Raw genomic sequence first — 26168 nt, forward strand, 5'->3', positions numbered from 1 at the left:
TCAGTCCTGTCCGACTTTTTGCGACCCCATGGACTGTAGCTTCCAGACTCCTCTGTCCATGGGATTTTCCAGGCAAGAATTCTGGAGTGGGTTGCCATTTCCTCCTCCCAGGAGGGTTCCCAACCCAGAGATCAAACCCTTTTCTCCTGGATTGGTAGGCAGATTCTTTACCTCTTGAGCCACCTGGGAAGCCGCCATTATTTTACTTAATGGATTTAGCAGTAGTTCTTTAGTAATGTCTGATACCTGGCCCATATTTTTCTGTCTGTTAAAAAGTGCCGCCTTATAGTTTATCTGAATTAGGATCCAAACACTTTGTATTTGTTGTTATAGCCTTTTAAAATTATTTTCAAGAGTAATCTTAACTATTTTTACTAGTCTCCTCTCTTTTTTTTTCATCCATTGATTTGTTGAAGAAATCTGTCATTTATCCTGAAAAGGCTCCTACTTTCTGAATTTGTCCAGTTGCTTCTTTGTAGTAACATTTGACTAATTCCTCTGTCATACTTTGTGTAAACTGGAAGTTATATGGAAAGACTTGTGTACCTTGTATCACTTTCAGAGACACAAAGTCTGGGGGTGATAGCTTGGTCCCTTTATTGCAGAGTTTTCCATCCACCTTTCATTAATGGTTTTAATCTCCAGTGATAACTTTAGTGAAGTAGCTTATTCTAACAATGGTTATCAATATCGGATTTTTCTGTTTCTAACATTCCTTTCACATTTATTACCTGAATTTTTGTATACAGTTCTCCCTAATGCTCTGAAATAGTTTTATTGGAAAACCAAGATAAATGCTTAATTTCTTTTAATGACCAGTTTTCAGAGTAAGGAGTTGATATATCCAGGTGTCTGATTTTTTTTTTTTTAAGCATTTATGTACCTTAGATTTTTCTGTATTCATTGTATATTTAAAAATTTCTGTAGTTATTCTTTTTGGTGCCGCATTGGTCCATCCTTGACAGATGGGAGCCCCTTCAGGCGGCCACTCCTGTGTTCCTGTGACACAGTCTCATTAATCTCTATTTTCTTGCTTTTCAGTGTGGCAGAGTGTCCTTTGTTTATCATGCCCTGATGAGGGAATGGTGCTTAGAGCTCACAGTTGGAAACTAGAAACATTTGTGACTGGATTGTCATTTCTTTTAGACTGTTTTAGGGGACATAGCTAGGAATTTTTTTTTTTTTAAGGGAAAAAAAAAGTATCTTGAGTTCATACTGCTGTGTCCAATTCCAATTTGATTTATGGGATTGTAATTTATATAATTTTACAATTCTGTTGTTTTTTCTTATGTTATCTTTACTATGTTGAGTCTTTCAATCTATAAATACCGTATATCTTTCCATTTATTTAGGTTGCTTTTAATTCTTTCATTAGCTTTTTGTAATTTTTAGGGCAGAGAGCTTCCTTACATGCTTTTTATATTTATATTTATTTCCTTTGAAACCATTGTAAATAGTTTTGTGGTTTTAATTTTGGGTTCCACTTGTTTATTGTTAGACTGTAGAAATGCAGTTGACTGCTGTGTGTTTATCTTGTATCCTGTGACATTGCTGAACTCACTTAAGTTCTAGGAAGTTGTTTTTGTTGGTCATTTGTTTTCAGTAAATTCCTTGGGATTTTCCATGTGACAGATCATGCCATCTACAAATAAGAAAAGTTTCATTTTTTCCTTTCTGAAAGTTGTGTTTCTTCTTGGTTGAATTGTCAGGTTTTATTTTATTTCTTCTGGCTTTTGAATTATATATAGGGGATGTTCTCAGTGTCAGGTTGTAATGGATTTACATGTTTTTTTCTAGTACTTACATGTTTTTATATTTTGTTTTCTTATCCATTTGAAATTTAACCTGTATGCAGAGTGAGATACAAATCTAATCATATTGTTTCTAAATGACTGTCCAGTTATTTTGTCACTTGGGAATTTCATATTCTCCCTACTGACTTGTGGTGCTACCTTGATGATTTATTGACTTTTCTGAATTTTTATTTTGATAATTTCTCTTTTGTTCCAAAATGTCTATTTGCGTATAAAATCCTCCACTGTTTTAATCACAGACTTCATGACCTGCCTCACCCCAACCCTTCACCCCGCCGTCATATCTGCTTTAACATCTGGTAAGGTCTTCCCTTTTTGGTCTTTTTTTCCCCAGGATTTTGAGAGCTGGCTTAATTTTTATATAAACTTTATTAACTGTGAATTATATCACCTGAGTTATATTAAAAATTTTTTATGGAGTGTAGTTATTTACAATCTTGTGTTCATTTCAGGCGTACAGCAAAGTAAATCAGTCATATATCCACTCTTTTTTATTTTTTTAGATTCTTTTCCCATTATAGGCCACTACAGAGTATTGAGTAGAGTTGCCTGTGCTATAGCAGCTTCTTATTAGTTATCTATTTTATATATTTGTTATTATTCAATCACTAAGTCATGTCAGACTCTTTGCAACCCCAAGCACGCCAGGTTTCCTTATCCTTCATTATCTCCTGGAGTTTGTTCACATTAGTGAATTGGTGTTGAATTGGTTCGCTATCTAACCATTTCATCCTCTGCTGCCCCCCTTCTCCTTTTGCCTTCAATCTTTTCCAGCATCAGGTTCTCTTCCAGTGAGTCGGCTCTTAGCATCAGGTGGCCAAAGTACTGGAGCTTCAGCATCAGTCTTTCCAGTAAATCTCAGAGTTGATTTCCTTTAGGATTGACTGATTTAATCTCTTTGCAGTCCAAGGAACTTTCAAGAGTCTTCTTTAGCACTACAGTTCAAAAAGCATCAATTCTTCTGCACTCAGCCTTCTTTATGGTCCAACTCTTAAGCCTGTACATGACTACTGGAAGTACCATTGCTTTGATTATACAGTCCTTTGTCAGCAAGGTTATGCCTTTGCTTTTTAAATACTTTGTGACTTTGTGTAGGTTTGACATAGCTTTCCTTTCAAGGAGCAAGCGTCTTTTAATTTCATGGCTGCAGTGGCCGTCTGCAGTGATTTTGGAGACCAAGGGGAAAAAAAATCTGTCACTGCTTCCATTTTTTCCTCTTCTATTAAATATTTGCCATGAAGTGATAGCGCCGGATGCCATGATTTTAGTTTTTTGAGTGTTGAATTTTAAGCTAACATTTTCTACCCTTTTCTTTCACCCTCATCAAGAGATTCTTTTATTACTCTTCACTTTCTGCCTTTAGAGTGGTATCATCTGCATATCTGAGGTTGTTGATAATTCTCTGACAATCTTAATTCCAGCTTCTGATTTGTATACATAGTAGGGTGATTTTATATATAGTGGGGTGTATATGTCAATCCCAATCTCCCCCTCACCCCCAGATAACTAAAAGTTTGTTTTGTACATCCATGACTTACTTCTGATTTAAGGTTTATTTGTATTCTTTTTTTTTTTAAGATTCCCTGCGTGACCAGTATCTTATGATATTTGTATCTGACTTTCTTCACTCAGTGTGACAGTCTCTGGATCCATCCATGTCACTGTAAATGGCATTATTTTGTTCTTTGTTATGACTAATATTCTGCCGTGTATATGCACCACATCTTCTTTATCCATTCCTGTCTCAGTGGACATGTAGGTTTGCAGTCCAAGGAACTCTGAAGAGTCTTCTTCAGCACTGCAGTTCAAAAGCATCAATTCTTCTGCACTCAGCCTTCTTTATGGTCCAACTCTTAATTCTCTACATGACTACTGGAAGTACCATTGCTTTGATTATACAGTCCTTTGTCAGCAAGGTTATGCCTTTGCTTTTTAATACTTGGTGACTTTGTTTAGGTTGCTTTGTTTAGGTTGCTTCCATGTCTTGGCGTCCCCAGTGGCTCAACTGATAAAGAGCATGCCTGCCAACGCAGGAGACACAAGAGATGTCTTGTGTTCGAGATATTAGGTTCCATCCCTGCATTGGGAAGATCCCCTGGAGGAGGAAATGGCAACCCACTTCAGTATTCTTGCCTGGAAATCCCATGGATGAAAGAGCCTGGTAGGCTACAGTGCATGGGGTCACAGAGTTGGACAGTACTGAGTCTGTGCACACAAACATGTCTTGGCTATTGTAACTTGTGCTGCAGTGAACGTCGGGGTGCGTATATCTTTTCACATTATGGTTTTCTCTGGGTATATGCCCAGGAGTGGGATTTCTGGGTCACATGGTAGTTCTCTATTTTCAGTTTTTTAAGGCACCTCCATACTTTTCTCTCTAATGGTTGTACCAATGTACATTCCCACCACCAGTGCTGGAGCGTTCCCTTTTCTCCACACCATCTCCAGCATTTATTGTTTGTAGACTTTCTGATGGTGGTCATTCTGATCTGTGTGAGGTCCCACCTCCTTATAGTTTTGATATGCATTTCTCTAATAATTAGTGATGTTGAGCATCTTTTCATGTGCTTTTTGGCCATCTGTATGTTGTCTTTGGAGAGATGTCTGTTAAGATCTTCTGCCCATTAAAAAATTTTTTTTTAATATTGAACTGCATGTATCACCTTTATTTATTATCTAGTTTCAGAAAAAACTTGTTCTTATTTTTGAGTATAATTAAACTATAAATTAATGTAGAGAGAATTGACATCTTTATGATGATGAGTCCTTCTCCATGAGGACACAGTATGCCTTTAAGTTTATTTTAGGCTTACTTTATGTGCCTTTTGCATGTTCAGTCGCTTGGTTGAATCCGACTCTTTGCGACCCTATGGACTGTAGCTCACCAGGCTCCTCTGTCCATGGAATTTTCCAGGCAAGAATACTGAAGTGGTTGCCATTTTCTCCTCCAAGGGATCATCTGGAGCCAGGGATTGAACCCAAGTCTCCTGCATTGGCAGGTGGATTTTTTACCACTGAGTCACCTGGGAAGCACCCATATGTGCCTTTTAGGATTTAAAAAATTTTTTTTAAGTTTAGTATTTTATTTTATTGCTGTTGTAAGTGGATTTTTTCCCATTATATGTTCTAGCTGCTTTTTGCTTTTAAGTTTCAAGGCTTCTGAAACTTTTTGTATTTTAATTTGATATATATATTTAAAAACTAAATTAATAGTATTTTTTTCCATTGATTCTTTGGTGATTTCTAGTATGTAATCTTGTCTGCAAACAAGTAGTTTTTTATTTTCCTTTCTAATATGTATGCTGTAATTACTTTGCCTTTTTTTTTTTTTAAAGTAAATTATAGACTTTATTTTTTGGAGCAGTTTTAGATTTACAGAAATATGAAGCAGATAATACAGGGTACAAATATACTCCCCAGCATTTTTTACCATTATTAATTATATAACTAACATTAAATTACATATTGTACTTAGTCACTCAGTCGTGTTTGACACTTTGTGACCCAGTGGACTGCAAGCCCGCCAGGCTTCTCTGTCCATAGAATTCTCCAGGCAAGAATACTAGAGTGGGTTGCCATACCCTCCTCCAGTGGATCTTCCCAACCTAGGGATCAAACCCAGGTCTCCCACGTTGTAGGTGGATTCTTTACTGTCTGAGCCATGAGGGAAACCCAAATTACATATTATATTGATTTATTACAGTTAATGATCCAGCATTGATACATAATTATTACTGTAATCTTCAGATTTCCTTAGTTTTTACCTAATATTCTTTTTCTATTCCAAGATCTCATGCAGGATTGTATTTAATTGTCATGTCTCCTAGGCTTGACTGGACAATTTCTCAGACTTCCTTTGTTTTTGATGACTTTTATAGTTTGAGGAGGACTGGTCAGGTATATTGCAGGGTGCCCCTTTCTTTGAGTTTGTGTGATTTTTTTTTTTTTTTTTTCCTTCTCATGATTAAGATGAGTTATGGTGTTTTGGAAGAAAAAGCAAAGAGGTAAAGTTCCATTTTCATCACTTTATGCACATTCTGTTATCATGATTTTTCGTTATTGATTTTGACTTTGATTAATCTGGTTGAGATAGTGTTTGTCAGGTTTCTCTACTGTAAAGTTATTTCTTTTTCTCCTTTCCACACAGTAGTCTTTGGGAGGAAATTACTACATGCAGCCCACTGTACTGCCCATACATACTGTGGGGAATTATGCTTTCCTCCTTTAGGGTAGAGTTTCTGCATAATTTATTCAGAATTCTGCATGGGAGATTACCCTCTGCCCATTTATTAATTTATTCAGTCATTTATATCACTTTGTACGGAGAAGGCAATGGCACCCCACTCCAGTACTCTTCCTGGAAAATCCTAGGGACGGAGGAGCCTGGTAGGCTGCAGTCCATGGGGTTGCTGAGGGTCGGACACGACTGAGCGACTTGACTTTCACTTTTCACTTTCATGCATTGGAGAAGGAAATGGCAACCCACTCCAGTGTTCTTGCCTGGAGAATCCCAGGGACGGGGAAGCCTGGTGGGCTGCCGTCTATGGGGTCGCACAGAGTCGGACACGACTGAAGTGACTTAGCAGCAGCAGCAGTACTTAACGTGTACTTACTTTATTCTTTGGGTTACAATCTAATATTAGTTTGTTGCTCAAATTGTTCCAGATTTGGCTATTGGAAGCTTTTTTATTTGGCTCCTGTGCCCTTTGGACATAACCCGCATCAACAGATTTTTTTTTTTTTAAACACTTCTTTACTTTCTGGTACCACAACATGCTCCAGACTCATGTATTTCCTGCCCCATTTCTTCATGGAGCCCTAGTTCCTTTTATTGGAAAATGGTATCAGAAACTAAGGTTTGGGTGTTAGGTATGCTCCTTGCTTCTGGGGTGTTGTTTATTTTAGTAACTCTCAGCTGACAAAGTGAAGAAATAAATTGATGTATAGTAACCTGTGTTATAGGCACATACTTGTAAATATTTCTATATGTAACCATTAGTAATTATATTAAACATTGGTTTCTACCCATATTGCCTACTCTAATCCATTACCACATGGATAATTCCAGATTCCTCCCCTTGCTGATCTGTACATTTCCACCTCAGCAGTTAGAAACCTGGCCCTAACCATTCGCCAAGCATCTTAATTGTTCAGTTCCAGTATACATGTATAGCAGTATCAGAATTGTTTATCTGTACCCTGCAGAAATCAACCTTATTAACTAGAGTACAGCACTCAAGTACAGTCCCTTCTGCCTTTAGTCCTATATAGTCCTTTCATTTATTTACATAGTTACTTAAGTCGGTACCTTTTCCCCATTGCCTTCAGTTGGGTTGTTTCATACATTTGTGATAGTTAGATTTTGTGATAGTTAGATTCTCTTGTCACAGTTTGCATTTTTTTTGTGAAAGCCTCTGCTGCTGCTGCTGCTGCTGAGTCGCTTCAGTCGTGTCCGACTCTGTGCGACCCTATAGACGGCAGCCCACCAGGCTTCCCCGTCCCTGGGATTCTCCAGGCAAGAACACTGGAGTGGGTTGCCATTTCCTTCTCCAATGCATGAAAGTGAAAAGTGAAAGTGAAGTCACTCAGTTGTGTCCAACTCTAGTGACCCCATGGACTGCAGCCTCTAACTTCCTAATTTTTTAAACTTCCTAATTTTTTAAACTTGCATGCGTTAGGGGCTTCCCAGGTGGCGATAGTGGTAAAGAACCTGCCTGCCAATGCAGGAGACATAAGAGATGTTGGTTTCATCCCTGGGTTGGGAAGATACCCTGGAGGACGAAATGGCAACTGACTCCCAGTACTCTTGCTGGGAAAATCCCATGGACAGAGGATCTTGGCGGACTACAGTCCATAGGGTCGCAAAGAGTTGGACACGACTGAAGTGACGGAGCATGCATGCATGAGTTAAGGTTTACTCTTAATGTAGAGTGACAAATGTATCATGTTGTATATCCACCTGTATAGAACCATACAGAATAGTTTCACCCCCTCTTAAAAAGCCTTTGTGCTTCACCTATTCATCCCTTCCCTTCTCCCACCAAACCTGTGGCAAACTGATCTTTTTACTGTATAAAGTTTTTTGTATTTTCCAAGTTTTCCTATAATTTTTAAAGTTAGCAGCATTCATTTAAGATTCCTTCATTTCTCTTCATGGCTTGATGGCTCATTTCTTTTTACTTAAGAATAATACTCCATTGTATGGATATACTGTGGGTTGTTTATCCTTTTAACTATTGAAGGACATACTGATTGCTTTCAAGTTTCGGCAGTTACGAGCAAAAGCTGCTATAATCATTCATGTGAAATTTGGCTTAGACATTAGTTTTTAAACTTATTTGGGTAAATACCTAGCAGTGTGATCACGCTGCCAATGGTATTTCCACCAGCTATGGGAGTTCAATCCTCAGTTCTCTTTGGTACTATCAGCTTTTTTTCATTTGAGCCATCCTAATAGGTGTGTGATGATAACTCATTACTGTTTTGATTTGTAATTCTCTAATATATGAAATATCAGTAACTTCTGATACGCAGATGACATCACCCTTTGGCAGAAAGCAAAGAGGAACTAAAGAGCCTCTTGATGAAAGTGAAAGAGGAGGGTTAAAAAGCTGGCTTAAAACTCAACATTCAGAAAACTGATATCATGACATCTGGTCCCATCACTTCATAGCAAATAGATGGGGAATCAATGGAAACAGTGAGGGACTTTATTTTCTTGGGCTCCAAAATCACTGCAGATGGTGACTGCAGCCATGAAATTAAAAGATGCTTCCTCCTTGGAAGAAAAACTATGGCCAATTTAGACAGCATATTAAACAGCAGAGACATTACTTTGCTGACAATGGTCCATCTAGTCAAAGCTACGGTTTTTTTAGTAGTCACGTATGGATGTGAGAGTTGGACCATAAAGAAGACTGAGTGCCAAAAAATTGATGCTTTCAAGTTGTGGTGCTAGAGAAGATTCTTGAGAGTCCTTTGGACAACAGGGAGATCAAACCAGTCAATCCTAAAAGAAATCAACCCTGAACATTCATTGGAAGGTGCTGACGCTGAAGCTCCAATACTTTGGCTACCTGATGTGAAGAGCTGACTCACTGGAAAAGACCCTGATCCTGGGAAAGAGTGAAGGCAGGAGGAGAAGGGGACGACAGAGGATTAGGTGGTTAGATGGCATCACCAACTCAACAGACATGAGTTTGAGCACTCTTCGGGTGTTGGTGAAGGACAGGGAAGCCTGGCATGCTGCAGTCCATGGGGTTGCGAAGAGTTGGACACGACTGAGCTAAACTGAATGATATGTGATGTTGACATCTTTACATATGTTTAGTTTTCATCCTTATACAGATGTGTATGCACATCTTTTGTCTGTTTTTAAATTGGGTGGGTTGTTTTCTTATTTTTGAATTTTAGGAGTTCTTTTGTAGATTTTGGATACAGACCTTTATCGTGTAAGTGTTTTGCAAATATTTTCTTCCCATCAGTGGCCTGTTTATTTCTCTTAACAGTGTCTTGCAGAGCAGAAGTTCTAAATTTTAATAAAGTCCAACTTAATCAGTTTTTTTCTTTAATGGATGTGCTTTTGGTGTTTAAAGTCATTGTCAAACCCAGGCCACATGTTTTTCGCCTATAATATCTCATAGGGGTTTTATAGTTTTGTGTTTCACATTTAGGTCTGAGATTAATTTTGAGTTAAGTTTTGTGAAAAGTGTGTGGTCTTCTTCTTTCTTTTTTTTTTTTACTATGTGAATGCCCAGTTGTTACAGCAACCTTTTGTTGAAAGGATTATCTTTTCTCCATTGAATTGCCTTTGCACTTTTGTCAAAATTGATTATTTGATTGGTTTTATTTCTGAACTCTATTCTTTTCCATTGACCTGTATGTCTTCTTTCACCATTACCATGCTGTCTTTCTTACTATAAGTAAGTGAGTCTTGAAGGCACGTAATGTTATTCCTCAACTTTGTATTTCTTTAGTGTTGTGTTGGCTACCCTGGGTCTTTTGTCTTTCCATATGAATTTTAGAATCAGTTTGTTAATATCCACAAAATAGTTTTCTGGGATTTGTTTGGGATTGGGTTCAGTGTACAGATCAAGTTGGGAAAAACTAGTATCTTAACAATATTGAGGCCTATATCCATGAACATAGAATATCTCTATTAATTATTTAGATTTTCTTTGATTTCTTTCATTAAAGCTTATAGTTTTCCTTATATAGATCTTATATATATATGACTTAGTCTTTTAAGTATTTTGTGTTTTAAGTGCTAATATAAATGGTATTGTGCTTTTATTTCATTTTTAAAAATTTGTTTGTTTATTTTTGGCTGTGCTGGGTCTTCCTTGCTCTGTGCAGGCCTTCTTTAGTTGTGGCAAGCAGGGGCTCCTCTGCTGCAGCACAGACCCCTCGTTGTGGAGGCTTTTCCTGTTGCAGAGCACAGGCTGCAGCAGTTGCAGCACGTAGGCTCGGGAGTTGTGGCTTGCAGTGTGTTTTTACTGTTAAATTCCAGTTTATTGCTAGGATGTAGGAAAGCAGTTGACTTTTGTGTATTAACTTTCTGTCCTGCAACCTTGCTAACCTTGCTGTAATTGTCTGTTAGTTCTAGGGGTTTTTTTTTTTTTTTTTTTTTTAATTGTTGTTGATTCTTTGGGATTTTCTTTCTTTTTTTGTCAATCTGTGTACCTTGTATTTCCTTTTTTAGTTTTATTGCATTAGCTAGAACTTCCAGTATGATGGAATAGGAATGCTTTGTTCCTGATGTTAAGGAGAAACATACAATTTCTTACCTTTATGTTAGCTATAGGTGTTTTGAGGTGTGTTCTTTATCAATTTGATGAAGGTCCTTTCTACTTGTTTGCTGAGATTTTTCATTGTGAATGCATGTTGGATTTCGTGAAGTGCTTTCTCTGCATGTATTGATAGATGATTCTTACTTCTTTTGCTTGTTGGTGTGATGAATTTCATTAATTGATTTTTGAATGTTGAACTACTCTTGCATATGTGGAATAAATACCATTTGATTGTAGTATGTAATTAGTTTTACACATTGTTAGATTTGATTTGCAGATATTTTGTTGAGAATTTTTGTATCTGTATTCATAAGATGGTTTGGAATTTTTCTTTCTTGTAATGTCATTATCTGGTTTTGGTATTTGAATAATGCTGGCCTCATACAGAGTTAGGAAGTTTTCACTTTGCTTTTAGTTTCTGGAAGAAATTTCAGAGAAGTGATATCATAACTTTCTTTAAATATCTGTTAGAATTCACCAGTGAAACCATCTGGGCCTGTTGCTTTCATTTTTGGAGGATTATTAGTTATTGATTTAATTTCATTAATAGCTATCAGCTTATTCAGAAGATGTTTCTCCTTGGGGAGCTTCTCTGGTGGCTCAGATTGTAAAGAATCTGCCTGTAATACAGGAGACCTGAGTTTGATCCCGGGTCGTGAAAATCCCCTGGAGAAGGAAATGGCTACCCACATCAGTATTCTTGCCTGGAGAATCCCATGGACAGAGGAGCTTGGCAGGCTACAGTCCATGGTCACAAAGAGTCAGATAAGACTAAGCGACTAACACATTTCTCCTTGAATATTGGTAGTTTGTGCCTTTTAAGGAATTGGTCCGTTCCATCTCTTAGAATGTTGTAGAGATAGAGTAGTGTATAATATTTATTTTATTAAGCTTTTAGTATCCAAGTGATCAGTAATGATGACCTTTCTTTCATATCTGATATTAGAAATTTGTGTTTCTCTGTTTTTTTTCTTGATTTCATTAGCTAGAAAGTTGCCAATGTTACTGTTTTTTCAAATAGCCAGCTTTTAGTTTTATGGATTTTTTTTTCTCTTTTTCATTTCCTGTTTTCAGTTTCATGGATTTTTGCTTTTTATTGTTTATCTTCTCTGTTTGCTTTATACTTAAATTGTTCTTCTTTCTCTAGTTTCCTAAAGTGGAAGCTTTGGCAATTGATTTTAGATCCATCTTCTGATATGTGCATTCAGTACTATATTCAGTGCTTCACTTTGGCTGTCACCCAAATTTTGATGTTTTGTTTTCATTTAATTCAATATAATTTTAAATTTATATTGTGACTTGACCTTTGTATTATTTAGAAGAGTATTGTTTACCCCACATATTTTGGGATTGTCCACTCTTTCTGTTACTGATTAAATTTAATTCTACTGATTAAGTGTAATTAAGTTTAATTCCATTGTGGCCTGAGAGCATACTTTGAATAAGTTTCTGTTCTTCTACACTTATTAATATGTATTTTATGGTGTATCTTGGTCAATATCCCAATGTGAGCTTGAGGAGAATGTGTATTCTGCTGTGTTGCATAAAATACTCTATAAATGTTAATTAGACCCAGTTGATTGATGCTGTTCAGTTCAACTGTATTCTTGCTGAGTTTCTGCCTCCTGGATCTGTCAGTTACTGATAGAAAGATGTTGATGTCTTCAGTTATAATACTGGATTTGTCTTTTTTCCCCCTGCAATTCTGTCATTTTTTCCCTCAAGTATTTTGACACTTTTTTGGGGGGAGGGGGGTACAGATATCTCAAAGATTGCTACATCTTTTTGGAGAATTTGACACTTTTCATTATGTAATGCCCTTCTTTATCTATCCCTGATGATTTTCATTGTTCTTAAATCTTTTGCCTGATAGAAATACAACATCAGCTTTCTTTTGAAAGCATGGTTTATCTTTCTCTGTTTCTTTACTTTTCATCTACCTGTGTCTCTATGGTGTGTTTCTTGTGCGTGTGTTTTCAGTCGTGTTTGACTCTTTCTGACCCCATGGACTGGTCTGCCAGGCTCCTTTGTCCATGGAATTTTCCAGGCAAGAATACTGGAGTGGGTTGCTATTTCCTATTGCAGGAATCTTCCTGACCCAGGGATCAAACCTGCATCTCTTGGCGTCTCCTGCATTGGTAGGCAGATTCTTTACCATTGTGCCACCAGGTAAGCCCATAGAGTTTCTTATAGGCCATATATTCAGATCTTGTTCTTTTATCCACTCTGACAATCTCTATCTTCTAATTGTTTGATTAAGATCATACACATTTAAATTGATTATTAAATTAATTATTATTTTCTATTCTTTGAACTTGTTCTTTAGTCTTCTTACTTTTTCTTTTTTCTCTGCCTTCTCTGATTTGAAATGAATATTGAATGTGCTTTTATTTTCTCTCCACTTAGCATGTCAATTATACTTCTTTTAAATATGTTTTTAGTGGTTGTCCCAGAGTTTGCATCGGTATATTTACAACTAATTTAATCCAGCTTTAAATGACATGGGCTTTCCTGGCGGCTCATGGTAAATAATGTGCCTGCCAATGCAGAAGATGTGGGTTTGATCTCTAGTTTGGGAAGATCTGCTGGAGAAGGAAATGGCAACCCTCTCCAGTATTCTTGCCTGGACAACCCCTGGCAGAGGAACCTGTGCAGAGTCAGACACGACTGAGTTACTGAACAACAGTAATGATGCTTCATGGATAGGTAGTTCAAGTACCTTATATTAATACCAAAATATTTCTGATTCCTCCCTCCCGTATAACACTGCTGTCATTCACTTTGCTTTTCTGTATGCTCTAATCACCCCATACATTACTGCTTTTATTTCTTTGAACCAGGTATCTATTACTCAGTTAGGAATAAGACAATAGAAGTTTTTTATGTTAGCTTCTTGTAGTCCTTTTCTGTCCTTCTTTGTGTTGATCCAGGTATCTGACCTATATTATTTTCCTTCAAAGAAATTACTTACCATTAATGCAAGGCAGGTTCTAGTGGCGGTAGGTTTTCTCAGTTTTTGTTTTGAGTGCACATGTGCTAAGTCACTTCAGTCAGCCCGACTCTGCTGCCCTGTGGACCGTTGCCTGCCAGGCTCCTCTGTCCGTGGGCTTCTCCAGGTGACACTGGACTGAGTTGCTATTCCTTCCTCCAGGGGATCTTCCCCACCCAGGGATCCAGCTCACATTGCTTATGTCTCCTTCATTGGCAGGCAGTTTTTACCACTAGCACGATCTGGGAAGTTTTAGCACGTTATTTATTTTTCTGTCACATTTAAGAGATTTCATTTGTTTCTCTTTCATTGGATACAGAATTTTAGATTGGTGGTTTTTTTCTTCTTTCAACACTTCTAAGTATTTCATTCTACACTTTCTTGATTGTATGTATGGTTTCTGGTAAGAAACCTGACACCATTCTTATGCTTGTTCTTATGTAGGTAAGGAGTTTTCCCATTGATTACGCTCAGATTTTCTTTTTATTTGATTTTCTACAGTTTGAATATGATAATGCCTCTGTGTAGATTTTTTTGCATGTATCCTGCTTGTGTCTGAACCTCCTGGATCTGTGGTTTCTTGTTGTCATTCATTTTGGAAAATTTCCAGTCATTATCACTTCATATATTTCTTCCACTCCTTATTCTCTTTTTTCTCCTTCTCTTATTGCAATTATGCATATATTATAGCTTTTGTAGTTTTCTCACAGTTCCTTGAAATTCTTTTCCTTAATTTTTTTTTTTCTCTTTCAGTGTGGGAACTGTCTGCTGGCTTAACTTCAAGCTTCCTGATTCTTTCCTTGATACATTACCCATTTATCTTGCATTAGCGCTCTTAAGATGTTAATCACAATTATTTCAAATTCCCTATCTAATAATTCCAAAATCCACATCTTATTTGAGTCTGATTTTGATGCTTGCTTTGTCTCTTCAGACTGTGCTTTTTCTTGTCTTTTAGCGTGCTGAAGTTTTTTGTTGGAAGGATCTAGGATGTATTGGATAGTAGGAACTGAAGTAATTAGGCTTTTTGTTTGAAGTTTTATGTTCATCATGTTAGAAGTTGGGCTGTTAGTGTTTGATGTAGCCCTAGGTGGCAGAGGCTTCATTTTCCTCTAGTGTTCATATTTTCTCTGTCTCTTTTGTTTTTTTTCTTTTGGGGGAAGTGGGTAGGTGGCGGAGTTGTTCCCTAAGGTCTTAAATAGTTTGTGTCTTGAAGCTCTCAGTTGTAGTCTCCTGTAATTATACATTACCCCTGTTGTGGTGGCTAGATGTGAAGGAAGGGAAGCATTCTTTATCTTATGATTAAATCCCAGTTTTTACTGGGTCTGAGTCCCTGTACTCTTACTTTGCAAAGTGTTTTTTAGCCTTTATTTTTCTCCCCAAATGTGAGAAAGGAAAGCTAAAGGGGGCTGGAATTGACTCGTTACGAAGAACACTCGGTCAATATTTTTAAATGGTTGCTTTTCCTCTACTCTGTTTCAGGCAGGGTTTTTTTTCCTCTCAACTAACTTCTTTTACTGGAAGTAAAACCCACAAAAGTATGCGAGACCCCTAAAACTATGCCCCAAGAGTTTCTGTCAAACTAGTCCACTTTCAGTCTCTAGAAATTTATCAAAATGACCTTGTAATTTTTCCTATCAATTATTGGCTCCAGTGGCTTCTGCTTCAGATAAGGTGATCTCAGCTGTGATTATCTGTCTTTTGCTCTTCTCTCCAGATTACAGGGTGTTTTGTTTGTTCCCCAGTGACCTCAGCTTTTTGAGGAATCTAAAGAAAGTTGTTGATTTTCACCTTGTTCAGCTTTTATCTTCTCTCTCAATAAGACTCAGAGAAAGCAGCTAAGCTCTTAACATTTTGGAGCTGAATCTGGAAGTCCTTTTGCTTTCCTTTTTAAAATCGTATTAGCTAACCCCTTCATTAGTAAATGTTTGCATAGATTTCCTTTCTGGAAACAATTGTACCTACCTAGTGTTTTTTGATAGTTGGGTTCTGATAACTTTTTTTTTTCTTCTAGGGAAATTTCTCTGTTTCAGCTTTCTGTATCTACTAGGGTCAGTTGGTACATTTTTTCCCACAGAGAGTTGTACATTTCATCTAAGTTTTCAAATTTATCTTTGTAGACTTGCAAAATAGCTGTGTAATTCTTAAAATAGTCTCTGCCTAGCAGCTTTTTTTTTTAATTTTGCTGGCTGTTTTTCTCTCTTTAATTTTTCCAGATATTAAATTTTTAGTTTATATTGACACAGTTATTAAATTTTGAGTTTCTGGTGTACTATAAAGAGCTGCACTATTCAATGTGATAATTACTAGATTGTTTTCTTGTTGTTTAGTTGCGTAGTCATGTCTGACTCTTTTGTGACCTCATGGACTGTAGCCCACCAGGCTCCTCTGTCCATGGATTTCCCAGGCAGTAATACTAGAGTGGGTTACCATTTCCTTCTCCAGGGGATCTTCCCCACCCAGGGATGGAACCCGTGTGTCCTGCATTAGCAGGGAAATTGTATCACTGAGCCACCAGATTTTGTTGCTGTTCAGTTGCTAAGTCACGTCCAACTCTTCGCAACCCCATATGGCTGCTCTTTCACTTTCATCAAGAGACTTTAGTTCCTCTTCACTTTCTGCCATTAGGGTGGTATCATTGGCATATCTGAGGTTAATGACTCCACCAGAGTCAGTGAGGTTATCTGAGGTTAATGACTCCATGTGTAGCAATACAAATTGAATTTTAGAATTCAGTGATGGGGTCACACAGAGTCAGACACGACTGAAGTGACTTAGCAGCAGCAGCAGTCTCACATTAGGCATATTTTAAGTATTCAGTAGCCACATGTGTCTAGCAGCGATTGTATTGGTCAGTGCAGATACAGAGTATTTTTATCATCACAGAAAGTTCTCTTGGATGGTACTGCTGTATTATCTGTCACACTACGCTATTAGCATTATTTTGTAGAAATTTTGCAGTTTGCTTTGTATTTCTCCTTTGACCTAATAATTTTTAATAGAATTTTTTTATTCACTTGGAGAGATGTTTTAGATTTTGGTGTTTTTTGAAAAAATTTGTTAGTAATGGCACCCCACTCCAGTGCTCTTGCCTGGAAAATCCCATGGAGGAGGAGCCTGGTGGGCTGCAGTCCATGGGGTCGCTAAGAGTTGGACACGACTGAGCGACTTCACTTTCCCTTTTCACTTTCATACATTGGATGAGGAAATGGTAACCCACTCCAGTGTTCTTGTCTGGAGAATCCCAGGGATGGGGAGCCTGGTGGGCTGCCGTCTATGGGGTCACACAGAGTCGGACACGACTGAAGCGACTTAGCAGCAGCAGCAGCATTACTTGGTATTATAAACTATAGTATTTTATTATAAAGTACTCTTTTATTTTTGCTTAAGGCTTAGTAGTTCCTCTTGTGTGAAATTAAATTTGAACCTTGCTTTATTATTATTTCATTTGCTTGGTCTGTCTTTGCTATTCCTTTAAAATGTAATGTTTTATTTATGTCTTTTGTATATGTGATAGGATTGGATTTTTGCCTTGCTACCTCATCTTAAAAATTAAGAAAAAATGTGTTAAGGCCATTTATGTTTACTGACATGTTTGATGTCAATTTTGCTCTAATATTTTGTGGGATATTTTACATAAACTTGTAGAATCTTTCACTATGTTGTCTTTTTTCTTTGATCTTTCTCTTATTAAAACAGGTTTCTTTTGGCATTTAGGATGGCTTGTGATTTTGTTTTTTAGTTTCCTTCAATCTAGTGTCTCCCTGAGGAAATTAGCTGGGAACCTCTTCTTCCTCCTCTCTCTCCCAGTATCTAATTGTAAACGATGATCTTTCCTTCTAAGAGTTAGTATTTGTGAGGCAGTTAATAAGTCTATTCTGACTTCTACTTATTTCCTCCATTCTTCTCCCATTTTTGATGGATCTGTTCTTTCTACTTTGTTGTAGAACATATTTATATACTGTTACGTTGTCATTGTCTTCATTGTTAGTTTCATTTCTTTAGTTCAGTGTCTTTAGTTCATGTGATCAGATTTTACTGTGAAGCTTTTCAGGTCATTTCTTGAATATGTATAGTTTGTTTTTTAGTTGCAGGAAAGGCTCAGGAAACTTTATATGTTGTTGACCATCTATGCCTGTAAACATGAAGGACAGTTTAACTGTATATGAAATCCCAGGCTCACATTTTTTGTGTGTGTGCTTGGATATTTTACAATTTTTTGTTTCATTTTATTTGTGTACAAAACATAGCTGTTTTGAAGTTCCTTGAAACAATAATCTTCTTTTTCTTGTAAGAGACTTGATCTTTCTACCGGGATGTTTAAAGTCTTTAAAGTCTAATAGTTTATACTAGGAATATTCTCAGTTGAATTTCTCTACTATACCATGTATCCTTTATAATGTAGATTCAAGTTTATTTTAGGAAAATTTGCTTCTAGCACAGTTTGTAATACCTGTCTGGTTCCAATTACATATTTATTGGACCCTCTACTTACTGTTGCTTTCTATTTTTTGTGTGTCATTATTTTTCAGTTCAGTTCAGTTGCTCAGTCATGTCTGACTCTTTGTGACCCCACGGACTGCAGCACGCCAGGCTTCCCTGTCCATCACCAACTCCCGGAGCTTACTCAGACTCAAGTCCATTGAGTCAATGATGCCATCCAACCATCTCATCCTCTGTCATCCCCTTCTGCTCCCACCTTCAATATTTCCCAGCATCAGGGTCTTTTCTACTGACTTAGTTCTTCCCATCAGGTGGCCAAAGTATTGGAGTTTCAGCTTCAGCATCAGTCCTTCCAATGAATATTCAGGACCAATTTCCTTTAGGATGGACTGGTTGGATCTCCCTGCTGTCCAAGGGACTCTCAAGAGTCTTCTCCAACACCATAGTTCAAAAACATCAGTTCTTTGGTGCTCAGCTTTCTTTATAGTCCAGCTCTCACATCCATACATAACTACTGCAAAAACGATAGCTTTGACTAGATGGACCTTTGTTGGCAAAGTAATGTCTCTCCTTTTTAATATGCTGTCTAGGTTGGTCATAGCCTTTCTTTCAAGGAGCAAGCGTCTTTTAATTTCATGGCTGCAGTCACCATCTGCAGTGATTTTTGGAGCCCCCCCAAAATAAAGTCTCTCACTGTTTCCCTATCTGTTTGCCATGAAGTGATGGGACCAGATGCCATGATCTTAGTTTTCTGAATGTTGAGTTTTAAGCCAACTTTTTCACTCTCTCCTCTTTCATTTTCATCAAGAGGCTCTTTAGTTCCTCTTTGATTGCTGCCATAAGGGTGGTGTCATCTGCATATCTGAGGTTATTGATATTTCTCCCTGCAATCTTGATTCCAGGTCTGCTTCATCCAGTCCAGCATTTCTCATGATGTACACTGCATATAAGTTAAATAAGCAAGGTGACAATATACAGCCTGGACATACTCCTTTCCCAACTTGGAACCAGTCTGTTGTTTCATGTCCAGTTCTAACTGTTGCTTCCTGACCTGCATATAGATTTTCCAGGAGGCAAGTCAGGTGGTCTGGTATTCCCATCTCTTTCAGAATTTTCCACAGTTTGTTGTGATCCACACAGTCAAAGGCTTTGGCGTAGTCAATAAAACAGAAGTAGATGTTTTTCTGGAACTCTCTTGCTTTTTCAGTGATCCAGTGGATGTTGGCAATTTGATCTCTGGTTCCTCTGCCTTTTCTAAATCCAGCTTTAACATCTGGATGTTCACGGTTCAGGTGCTGTTTAAACCTCGCTTGGAGAAGTTTGAGCTTTACTTTGCTAGCATGTGAAATGAGTGCAATTGTGTGGTAGTGTGAACATTCTTTGGTATGGCCTTCCTTTGGGATTGGAATGAAAACTGATCTTTTCCAGTCCTGTGGCCACGGCTGAGTTTTCCAACTTTGCTGTCATATTGAGTGCAGCACTTTCACAGCATCATCTTTTAGGATTTGAAATAGCTCAACTGGAATTCCACGATCTCCGCTAGCTTTGTTCATAGTGATGCTTCCTACGGCCCACTTGAGTTCGAATTCCAGGATGTCTGGCTCTAGGTGAGTGATTACACCATTGTGATTATCTGGGTCATGAAGATCTTTTTTGTACAGTTCTTCTGTGTATTCTTGCCACCTCTTCTTAATATCTTCTGCTTCTGTTAAGTCCATACCATTTCTGTCCTTTATCAAGCCCATCTTTGCATGAAATGTTCCCTTGGTATCTCTTAATTTTCTTGAAGAGATCTCTTGTCTTTCCCATTCTGTTGTTTTCCTCTGTTTCTTTGCATTGATCACTGAGAAAGGCTTTCTTTTCTCTCCTTGCTGTTCCTTGGAACTCTGCATTCAGATGGATGTATCTTTCCTTTTCTCTTTGCCTTTGCTTCTTAGCGATTTGTAAGGCCTCCTCAGACAGCCGTTTTGCTTTTTTGCATTTCTTTTTCTTGGGGATGGTCTTGATCCCTGCCTCCTGTCAGTGTCACGGACCTCCGTTCATAGTTCTTCAGGCACTCTGTCTTTCAGATCTAATGCCTTGAATCTTATTTGTCATTCCATTGTATAATTTTAAGGGATTTGATTTAGGTCATACCTGAATTGTCTAGTGGTTTTCTCTACTTTCTTCAATTTCAGTCTGAATTTGGCAATAAGGAGTTCATGATCTGAGCCACAGTCAGATCCTGGTCTTGTTTTTGCTGACTGTATAGAGCTTCTCTATCTTTGGTTGCAAAGAATATAATCAATCTAATTTTATTATTGACCATCTTGTGTAGAGTCTTCTCCTGTGTTGTTGGAAGAGGGTGTTTGCTATGACAGTGCGTTCTCTTGGCAAAACTCTATTAGCCTTTGCCCTGCTTCATTCTGTATTCCAAGGCCAAATTTGCCTGTTACTCCACGTGTTTCTTGACTTCCACTTTTGCATTCTAGTCCCCTAAAATGCAAAGGACATCTTTTTTGGGTGTTCTAGAAGATCTTGTAGGTCTGCATAAAACCATTCAACTTCAGGTTCTTCAGCATTACTGGTTGGGGCATAGCCTAGGATTACTGTAATATTGAATGGTTTGCCTTGGAAATGAACAGAGATCAGTCTGTCGTTTTTGAGATTGCTTCAGATTGCGTTTCGGACTCTTGTTGACTATAATGGCTACGCCATTTCTTCTAAGGGATGCTTGGCCACAATAATAGATATAATGGTCATCTGAGTTAAATCCACCCATTCCAGTCCATTTTAGTTTGCTGATTCCTAAAATGTCGATGTTCACTCTTGCCATCTCCTGTTTGACCACTTCCAATTTGCCTTGATTCATGGACCTAAATTCCAGGTTCCTATGCAGTATTGCTCTTTACGGCGTCAGACTTTACTTCCATCACCAGTCACATCCACAGCTGGGTATTGTTTTTGCTTTGGTTCCATCCCTTCATTCTTTCTGGAGTTATTTCTCTACTGATCTCCAGAAGTATATTGGGCACCTACTGACCTGGGGAGTTCATCTTTCCGTGACCTGTCTTTTTGCCTTTCCATACTGTTCATGGGGTTCTCCAGGCACAAATACTGAAGTTGTCTGCTGTTCCCTTCTGCAGTGGACCACGTTTTGTCAGAACTCTCCACCACGACTCGTCTGTCTTGGGTGGTTTCATTGAGTTAGACAAGGCTGTGGTCCATGTGATCAGATTGGTTAGTGGGACTGTGGTTTTCAGTCTGTCTGCCCTCTGATGGAGAAGGATAAGAGGCTTATGGAAGCTTCCTGACGGGAGACTGACTGAGAGGGAAACTGGGTCTTGTTCTGATGGGCGGGGCCTTGCTCAGTAAATCTTTAATCTAGTTTTGTAGTCTGTTTTTTCCTTATTGGGTGTTTTGGGGCAGGGTTGGGGGAGGAGGGGGATATATTCTTTTTGTGTGTGTGTTTTAGTTGAGATACAGTTGGCATACATTATATTAGTTTCAGGTGTGCAACGTAATGTTTGATATACTGCATAATGGTTACCACATTAACAATTTAGTCTAATTATTTCTAATTTAGTCTGTTTTCTGAAAGAAATCTATTTCCCCCATTTGGGAGTCGTCTTTCCCCTCCAACCTGGTTTATTAAACATAACATAATTATGTATCCAAGGTGACCTAAACCTGCTGCTTCAAAACATGTGATACTTTTTAACTAGTATCTTGATAAGTTAGTCCACAGAATGTCAAAAAGCAGCTCACTCTAAAATTAATAGAAAAGTGCCCAATGCATATTACATGAATGGTCTAATTACTGGAATTCTAATAGTTCTATAAGATAATTAGCATCAGGTAGGACTGAGTTTCTGTGACAGGCTGCTGAAGAAGTGATACAAGATGTCAAGAGGCCATTTTGTGCACTGTTAACGTGATGCCATCGTGTTTCTGGACCATAATGTTCCCATTATCTGATTCTAGATACACCAGAGGAGTATCAGTGGGGTCTGGGCTTACCTTAGCTGCTTGCTGGGCTAGAACTGATAGCACCCGAGCATGCTCATCTGATCGGATTCCGTGGCAGCCCATATTGAGTCCGTGTGAATCTGCACAGGACTCCAGCAGTGGGTGGATTCTTCAGTACGTCTTCCAGGCGCTGCTGTCGGGCAGCTGCCCCCCCGCCCCCCCCCCCCCCCCGGTTGCTTGCTTCTTCGCTGCCAGTGTCCCATTTGTGAGTCTCAATAGCTCTTCCTATGGTCTAATATTTCTGAAATGTCATAATTTTGATTACTGCTTAGTAAAGCTTCAGCTATTTTCTAAATTTCTTTTAGTTCATGTTGAAACACTAGATAATAATGTTCATCATTTTTTGTGGCCACATTTTTCTCATGTGTTTTTATTATCTGTTAAAATGTGATGTATTTTACATGTATTATTTTTCCTACAATTTCTTAGTGTGGGCTCTCATTTTAACTTTCTAATATTTAAACAAGTTCGGTTTTCCAGTAGTTATTTTATTTATTTATTTTTTTTGCCATCCCGTGTGGCTTGTGAGATTTAGTTCCCTGGCTGGGGATTGAACCAGCACCCTCAACAGGGAAAGCATGGAGTCCTTACTATTGGACCACCAAAGAATTCACTTGTAATAGTTTTAGATGGAAGAACTTCTGTAGGCTGAAGGAATGGACAAGTGTAGTTTATGAGCTTTGTGGCTCAAGACCTCTCTCCTTTGGGAAATATAATATGAGATATAGTATGAGATATAATAAAGCTATTTGCCTTTATATCTGTATCTGTGCTTTCCGAATATTTTGCTTTTTGGAGAGGCATATTTGAATATATTTTGCTCTGTGATATGTCTTGAGTTCTGTATCGCTTGGACCTTTGCCAGCTTAGCATATGAGTCTTACCTTTCCTAGGAGTTGTCATTCTTTATGCTTTGCTTAATTTATTTTCTGTTCCCAGCAGTTTCTCTTCAGAATGGGTTTCTGTCTTCCTAGAAATAAGGAAATATTTTCAGGATAGTTGTGAAATCCTCTTAGGTCTAGATTCAACATTTTATGAATGTTCTCAGGCCCCCTTGGTGATTTACCTTCTTTGGATTTATCTTATCTTGGAGCCTGTGAGGCCATTATCTGACTTAGTCTAGTTCTCAGATTTCCATGGTTTCCATAGATTATTTCCTGTTGCTCTGATTTTGAGCTTGTTGATTTCTTTGTGAAGAGTTGACTTTTCTTTTGTTTTTCCATGAGTGGGTCCTTTTAATTAGCATTTTGTGGACCACCTCAAATAAAAGAACTTCTCTGCCCTAGTGCAGCTCCCTGTTTATTTCTCTTACATCATTTATTACGATCTGTAATTACCTTGTTAACAGCTGTTCCTGTTTACTTTCTGCTACTTCTCATTTGAACGTTAGCGTCACAAGTGGGGATTCTTTCTGTCTTATTTATCAGTGTATTCCTAGAGCCTAGCACAATGTCTAGCATTTAGACATGAGTAAATATTTGTCGAAAAACGTCAGCTTATGGTAAGGCCTCTTCACCATGCTCCTGTGTGAAAATTAGGAAGTATTTGAAAGTGAGTGTACAAGTGGTTTTTTTGGAAAAGCTACAATTTTTATAGTATACTCTTTAACACTGTACAACTGTGGATATTCAAAATTGTTTGAGTTGATTTCTGTTTTGCATTTTGAATTGGCTTTTTATTATATATGGTTTTTATGTCTCAAACATTTTATGCTATATACATTTATTATTTATTAAATCACAATATCCTTGGCCACAGGTACCCCTTCTACACTTTTGTGGTGTTACCCTAGAACAGTGTTTACACATAATGGAAGCTGTTTTACAGTCAATGGATTGTGTGTTGTTATTGACTGCTGTGTAAGAGGAGAATTATACATGATACCTTCAATGAAATATGTGAAATCTTTTCATAGAATTGTAGAATATTAACATGGCCTCATGAATGGTGTTTTCTAGAGTTGTGCAATGCACTGCTCCTATTAGAGCTGGAAGAAACTTGAGATCAAAGAATTCAGCCCTTCCCTTTACACTACAGTTAAAGGAATTAAAGTCCTGAGAGATTATGTGATGTGCTTAATGTTACCCAACAAATTAGTGGCCAAGCTCCAGGATCTTATCATTCCTAGTCAGAGCTGATTTCTTCTAGATGTGTTTTGTCACATTATTCAACCAAAAGGCACAGGTTTTAGTAGGGTTTTTAAAACTACCAGAAGAAAAATATTCTCAGACTTGGCTTGACTGACTTCTTCACATTGAAATTAGAGGTAGCTAGCTTTTGAGTATCCAAAACTCTCAGTTTAAAATCGACTGGATTTACTGTTAAGTATCCTGTGCATCCATTAGCAGAAAAAAATGGTAAGTGCTCCATTTTTTTGCCCAAGTGCTGCTTTTTGTGTTTAAGTATTCTTAAGAGCAGCAATTTAAAAGATGTTGCCAGGCAGGCTTAAGATTTGAACATGTTTAATCAAAAAAAAGATTTTTAATTTGCTGACTTGAACTCAAAATGTCCAGTAAATTATCTTCTTATAATGCATTTCAATAGTTTGTTCCTGGCATGTAGTTGGTAGTATAATTAAATATATTACCTTAAAAAATTTGCAAAATAGAGACATAAAGCTTGGAAAAAAATTAATGTTGTATCCCGTATTTCAGTTGTCCATGTGTTTCACTATAGATTTTTATAGTCTTAATAGAAAAATTAATTATTCACAGCCTTGCCTTTTTTAGTCTATATCTAAGAGACTTAATATGGCTCAGTTTTATTTCCTTACAGTTTTCATCTTGCATTGGTAGGAATAAAAATATACCTTTTAAAATTAAATTAACCCTGATGAAAAAAGGAAACCATTTTAGTCTTTAGCCCATCTGTTTTATCGGTTCACAAGTTCTCTGATAGTTGTTATTGGTATTTTGCTTTTTAAAATATATTTTAGAATGGCATGTTATTGAGCTTAATCTTAGTAGATTACTTTTCTTTATTATTTGGATCATATGGTTTCTATACTGAATTGTGTCTTCTGTAATTTTTTTTTTTTTTTTTGCTGATCATTTACTTGTTTTCTCAGACAATAGTTAAAATGTTAAACATTAGTCATGGAGTACCTAGAAGTATGTTTTGATCACATATTTTGGTGGCCAGAAATAGCCTCTTGTAAGCTAGAACCAAAAAGCCATTAATTTCTGTTCTCTGTTATTCCTTGGAGTCTCTTCTATTTTATGTCTGCTACAGTCTTATCTTACTATTGACTGTCTTATTCTCTCTCTTTTATCTCTTATTCTGTATACTTTTCCCTCTGTTTCATTGGTTCTATTTTTTATACATTATTTTCATATGACCCATTCTATCTCTTAGCTAGGCTAGATCGGCTATCACTGAGGTAGTTGGGTCACAAGCAAAAACATCACTGTCTGTCTGTGATTGCTTCTTCAGCATAGGCTGTGGATGGGATGCTTCCCCTTTCAGAGATTAGGGCTAGTGAACTAGTATCATGATTGACAGTTTGTGGTGAAAGAGGTTAATGTCTCTCTTGAGTGTTAGAAGAAGGAAAAACTATACCAGTAATGATGGTGGGTTTTATAGATCTTTGGGAGTTATGAGTAAGGACACTTACGCACATGTTTTATAGAGCGCTACCACAGTGGCTGTGTCCCTGCTGATGAAGAGTAATGCTGATAATAGTCACTGCCCACAGCCAGTTTCTCACTTGCTTTCCAGGAGAGTGCAAATGGATTTTAGGAAGGAGCATCTGGGAGGAAGAACTAAAACTGATCTGTAGTTGACTTTAAGCTTTGAGGGATAATCTTGTCACTTAAAAATTTTAAGAAACAGTTATAGCTTTATTAATTGCTTCTTTATCACCTATGTCTTCAAAAAGAAAGAAAAGTTGAGCCTGATTTGACCATCTGATGATGATGTAGTCAGTTTTCCATAAATATGAAAAGTTTGTCATAATATTTTTACAATACTTTAATGCTTATATAAAAATGTTTATTTTTAAAATCTGAGTATGATAAGTAGAAGAAGATAAATAAAACTCATTAATGATACTTATGCTTCATTTTGGGGCTTCCCTGATAGCTCAGTTGGTAAAGAACCCACCTGTAATGCAGGAGACCCCAGTTC

General features: G+C 37.5%; 1 protein-coding gene and 1 pseudogene across 3 annotated transcripts in view; one reads left to right on the top strand and one right to left on the bottom strand.

The window, feature by feature from the left end:
- Positions 1–26168, top strand: part of MKLN1 (muskelin 1) — a 381880-nt gene that overhangs the window by 199971 nt on the left and 155741 nt on the right. The window contains exon 1 of one of the 3 annotated variants that reach the window (XM_055590944.1): positions 3455–3477. The exons of the other annotated variants lie outside the window; for them this stretch is intronic. Coding sequence (XP_055446919.1) covers positions 3470–3477 — 8 coding nt within the window. The 5' untranslated portion in view covers positions 3455–3469. Of the gene's footprint in view, positions 1–3454; positions 3478–26168 lie in introns of those variants that run through there. 3 annotated transcript variants of the gene reach the window in all.
- LOC129658799 (ragulator complex protein LAMTOR5-like) lies at positions 21921–22946 on the bottom strand (annotated as a pseudogene).

This window comes from Bubalus kerabau, chromosome 8 (genome assembly GCF_029407905.1).
Source record: "Bubalus kerabau isolate K-KA32 ecotype Philippines breed swamp buffalo chromosome 8, PCC_UOA_SB_1v2, whole genome shotgun sequence".
Classification (NCBI taxonomy): domain Eukaryota; kingdom Metazoa; phylum Chordata; class Mammalia; order Artiodactyla; family Bovidae; genus Bubalus; species Bubalus kerabau.